Source organism: Corylus avellana, chromosome ca3, assembly GCF_901000735.1.
Source record: "Corylus avellana chromosome ca3, CavTom2PMs-1.0".
NCBI classification, from domain to species: domain Eukaryota; kingdom Viridiplantae; phylum Streptophyta; class Magnoliopsida; order Fagales; family Betulaceae; genus Corylus; species Corylus avellana.
This window is the reverse complement of record NC_081543.1, coordinates 8,666,346-8,671,871: the sequence shown is the minus strand read 5'-3', so window position 1 is coordinate 8,671,871 and position 5,526 is coordinate 8,666,346. Positions and strand designations below refer to the sequence as shown.

Below are 5,526 nucleotides of genomic sequence, written 5' to 3'. Positions count from 1 at the left end.
TAAAATCAGCTGAGCTTATAGTAACTTCACCTGAGGAGTTACAAGCTCATTATAGCTTATACCTCTTTTCTTTTTTTCTTTTTTGAGTGTTTGTAGAGATGCTGTTTGGGTTTGTGATTTTTTTTTTTTTTCTATTTGACTTAACTGAATTCAAAATTATGAATATTGAGGAGAAAAAATAGTTGAGATTATGTTTGGGTTATTTGAAAAACATAAAATTTTGAATAAAGTTGAATTTTTTTGAGTTGAATTGAGTGTTAGTGATGTCAAATCAACTAAAAAAGAGAAAAAAAAAGTTTAGAATAATTGGGAGAATTGTCTTCCCAAACAAATTTTTTTTTTTTTTGGGTGTAATGGATTAGACCAATCCTCGTGTTTTCATTCTAATTGCACTTGAGATGATATTGTTAAAATATTAATTAAATAATTAAATTTATTTTTTTATTATTTTGAAATAAGCGGTAATTTTAACAAGATTTTAGATCTAACAGTCATGAGTTCAAATTCTGACTCTACAATTTACCTTCAATTTTACCTAAATATTTCACGTGTTGGGCTTTATTTGTTAAGTCTGCACGTGAGGGGAAATTGTTATAATATTAAATAAATAATTAAATTCACCATTTCTTATTAGGGTAAGCATTTCAATTAAATATTCCACCGTGTATTAGGCCTTACTTATTAAAGGAGAGTTTGAACTTACACGTGAGAAAAAAAATGTTAAAGTAGTAATTAAATAATTAAGTTTATTATTTCTTAATTTAAACTTTTGAGATAAATAATCATTTAACATGTATCAACCATACGTGGCTAAGCACAAAGCTCTTGACCTTAGAATTGAAACTCGAAAATAATTGGCCTACAAATTTAGCGGATTAGGATCATCTATAAAGAAATAGTAGATTTCAAATTACACAATTTTGGTTGCTTTTAAGCATCTAAACACTTGAAAAATGTCACATATTAAAAATGTGGTATATTTCAGTTAAGAATTGAGTATATTTTCATCATGTTCTTATTCTCTACGTTTTAAGAAAGCTTTGACTCAAAAATTGTCTCTACTAAAGTGAAAATGAGCATTTTTGGAAGGAAAATGTTTTTTGGTTACCTTGATAACATGCCACATTTTTAATAGGTAGCATTTTTCAAACGTTTCAATACCTAAAAACAATCTAAATTATGTAATTTGAGATTCTAAAATTTTAAAGAAATTGTAGGCATCCTGATCCTAATTTAGCATATATACTAAAGGAAATGGTTAATTACATTTTAGTACCTAGGTTTCCACCTTATTTTATTTTATTTATTTATTTTTTTTCACCTACTTTTCAATTTATATCACAGATGGTTCCTAACTTATGGGTAAATACCAATTTTAACCATTTTGTCAGCCACTCCTACAGCCGGTCTAGGATGGTTGAACCATCCCCATGGCCTCTAGGGGGTGACTCGACCACCCCCAAGGCATTCGGGGTGGTTTCGGCCACCCCTCTTTGGCCATTGGCGATAGCCGAACCACCTGAAGGGACTTAGGAGTGGTTCAACCATCCTAGATGGGCCGCAAAAGTTAGCTGAAACCATCCACATGGTAATCCGTTGGTTTGGCTGACGAAATAGTAACAAAGGTGCTAAATTGATATTTATCCATAAGTTATGTACCATCTGTAATACGAATTAAAATTTAGGTTAAAATAATAATAATAATAATAACATAAAAATTTAGATACTAGAAAAATAATTAACCCTTAAAAAAATAAGCTCAAGTAGGACAACTAAAAAAAACGTGCATGACCGACATGGAAATCTAGCATTACGAAGATATGTTCTGGGTCCCACAAAGAAATTTGTGACCATATGAAGCCCAACCGCCAAGGAGGGCACATGGAGTTTGTTTGGGAAAAAATTATAAAGGGAGCATGTAACATGGGATGTTCATCATTAATTTCTTTTTCAAATTCTTTACAAATTGGATAGTAATTAGAAGAGTTTATAAGAGATTAACGTGTTTAAATAAATTTTGAATCGTTGAACTATTTAATCAAGTAAATAAATTTTATTTAAGTTTTTTCATATATACAGTTGATAGGCCTTAGGGCATTAGCATTAGATTCTTTGAACTTTTTTTTTTTTTTTTTCCCTTTTCAAAACGGGATAATTTCCAAAATCTTTTTTTTTTTTGGTCTTCCCTAAACTAAGAAAAAGCTTCGGTGCTAGCTAATATTTAGGAAGAATAATACTATACACACTTACACTTTTTCATATCTATTTTTTTATTTTGTTTAGGCGGCTTTTAAAACCACATTTGAATTAAAATTTAATAACAAATATTTTCAAATTTAATGGTAGTTTTAAAACTTAATAGAATTGAAAAATAGATATAAAAAAGTGTAGTCGGTATAACATTACTCATTTAGGAAAACATTTTAACTTTCTTTATCTTTATTTTGTTAAAAGAAATATATATTTTCTCTCTCTTTTTTCTAACATTGATTTGAAAGAATATTAATATTTAATGATATAAGAAAATGATAAGAAAAGTTATTGTGGAGTGTATTTAGATAAGAAAACAAATATATTATATTTTTAAATTAAAAAAAAAAAATTAAGAAAAACTGTTGCTCTTAATTGAAAGAATCGAAAAAATTAAGTACATAGAGAAATGGGATGTCGATCGAAGATTCAAGGAATTGCTTGAGAGTGTTGCAACTAAACCCAAGTGGTTGCAGAGGGTGTGCTTGCCAAATGGCTTGCCAAATGACTGAAAAATGGAGTGAACTCAATCAGTAATAGATTTGATTGATGTGAGAAGAAAATATATATATATATATATATATATATATTGTATGAAAAATTGAACAAAAATTTATTTGTAATAATTTTTTTATTTGAATAGTAATAAAAAGTAATTGATGTGATGTAAAAAGTAAAAATGTTGGGGTTAATTTTAAGAGAAATAGTAGATTTTTTTTTTTTTTTTTTTTTTTTTCCTTAGGTCCTTTGCCAAACACACCATCCCTAACGATTTCCTCAACCTTCTCATCTCTGGTTAACTTATATTCTCACGGGTCTTCTATATAACTTTTCTGTTTGAAATGAAACTCGAGAGGGGTGGTTTCCCAAGCTCCGTTTATAAATGTGGTCCAACAATTCTTTCTTCTTTATTGGCCCGTTTGATTTACGGAGTAGACCCCCGAAATAGAAATTATTATTCTGTTTGGTAAACGTCTATTCAAAAGAATAGTTATTCTTATGAAAATCACTAATTCCTTATACACATAAATAGATATTCCTCTAAAAAAGAGAGGAATAACTATTTATGAAATAATTGAAAAAAGAAATTTTCTTTCTAAAAAACCAATTTTTTTTCAAAAGTTTATTTTAATCCTTGAATTTGTTTTTTATTAAAAAATAAATAAAAAATTAGGAGGGTGGCCGCGGCCTCCCCCATTGCCATCGGCGGTGGCCAAGCCACCCCCAAATCTACTGGTGATGGTCGCACCACCCTTGGGGCACCTCGGGGGTCCAAGAAAAAAAAACTTGAGAAATGATATTTAAGTAAAATAGTAAAAATAAAAAGGTGAATGTAAGTGTTTAAAATATATATATATACGTTTGGTTCGCGGATTGAGTATTCCATTAAGAAAATGAATAGTTATTACTAGGAATAGACGAAAGTTGAATATAAGATTTACTCATATTTCTTAGGCCTCGTTTGGTTCGCGGATTATCTAATCCATTGGAAAATGATTAGTTACCACTGGGATTAACTACCACTGGGAATAGATTAGCTAGTCATATTCCTTTGTTTGGTTGTAACGTTGGAATAGACTACCTAATTCTATTCCTTCGTTTGGTACAATATAATATGTTGGTGAATGGAATCGTATTGTGATCTTATTTTCTAAAATACCCTTTATAATATAAATACAATTTATATTATTAAGGACTTTCATTATTTTCTTTTCTTTTTTGAAACATAAATAACTTTACTATATATATATATATATTTTTTTTGGCAATTATGCTACAAAATTAAAATTATTTATATAAAAAAAATCACATAATCATAGCTTCTTATTGGCAAACTAAATGCCAATATAGGAAAAAAAAAGCAGAAGACAACACTTGAATTTTTCTGTAATGACATGGTGAATTCCTTCCCTATGATTATCAATGGCGTTCGCGGCCCTTGGACTTGTATTGAGGACTCACCTGATACTTCCTCGCCCTCTGGTGTTCTGTGCTCAAAAGGTTTTCCCATTTTTTTCCCTTTGTGAACCATGTATTAACATTTGCATATTTGTATAAACGAAGAAAATCAAATGTTGATTATATATTTGGCTTACAGAGATAAAATCTGATTCTACATTAGTTTTACCTTCTAGGGATTGGTTACAATAAGGTAGCAGTGGGCTCAGTATTATCTCAAGAATTTTTAGGCAACCATAAAACAAAACAAATAAGGGGTAAAATCTCAAAATTTGTAGTTTTCCACCCAATCTTTCACAGCATCTGGTGAAATCTAAACTAGATTTTCTCAACCAAACAGGAGTGATTCAAAAACTCCAAGCCACAATCATTTATAATTACAAAAAGACACAAGAAACCACATGTGCGCACAAATTGCAGTGATAGCAACATAAATATTAACACACACACCAATAAATCTACAAGGGAATCACACTAAAAAACCCCAAAACAGGTATTTATAACCTGTGTTCAAACTCAAGGAGAAGTTACCAGTTAGAGTTCTCTTCGAACAAGACATCAAGAATAGGAAATAACAATAGTTGAGCGTACATATATATATACATAAAACATCAATAATCAAACTCAATTGGGAATTCTAATGTCAATCAATCTCAATTGTGACGTCTCTCATATATGGTACAGAGAAGATGGACGAATAAAAAAAAAAAAACCGTACAGAAATCAAAAAACAGAGAGACGGAGAAACTACCATTGTACAGAAAATCAAAAGAAATCAAAAAACTGAATTAAAAATAAAACTAAGAAAGAGAGATGGAGAAACAGAATAAAAAAAATAAACCCTAAACAGAATCAAAGAGAAACGATACAGAGAATCAAAAGAAATAAAAAAAATAGAAGAAAAAAAAAAAAGAGTGAGAAACATTACAACCAAAAAAAAGAAAAAAAGAAAAAAGAGAGAATGAAATAACTAAGAAACAAAGAAGAGAAATCGAAGAGAAGAGAGGGGAAGAAAGATACCTTGCGCAGAGAAGAAAGATCGTTGCTCGCTTTGAGAGACGGAGATGTTTTGCAGAGTCTCTTTGAGAGACGTGGGTTTTAGAAGGTTGAGGTTTTTGTGGGCAATTTACATGATATTTTAATCCCACAAGACATGATTAACTAAGCCAGTCGTTTTTTAGTGGCTTAGCTAATCCTGTGTGTAAGAGATTAGTAATCCCATGTGAATAGACTATTCTCAGGAATAGAGTGTTACCAAATAAAGGATTAGCTATACCTAGTGTTAACTAGTCCAATCCAAGAAAAAAAAAAAAAAAA

The 5,526-nt window shown here is 29.9% G+C and overlaps 1 protein-coding gene across 1 annotated transcript in view; it reads left to right on the top strand.

Annotated features, from left to right (window-relative positions):
* The first annotated feature begins 4,173 nt into the window (after window positions 1–4,173).
* The window catches only part of LOC132174035 (L-lactate dehydrogenase A-like), a 2,410-nt gene continuing 1,057 nt past the window's right edge, over window positions 4,174–5,526 (top strand). Inside the window, exon 1 of the mRNA XM_059585749.1 lies at window positions 4,174–4,251. Coding sequence (XP_059441732.1) covers window positions 4,174–4,251 — 78 coding nt within the window. The remainder of the gene's footprint in view (window positions 4,252–5,526) is intronic.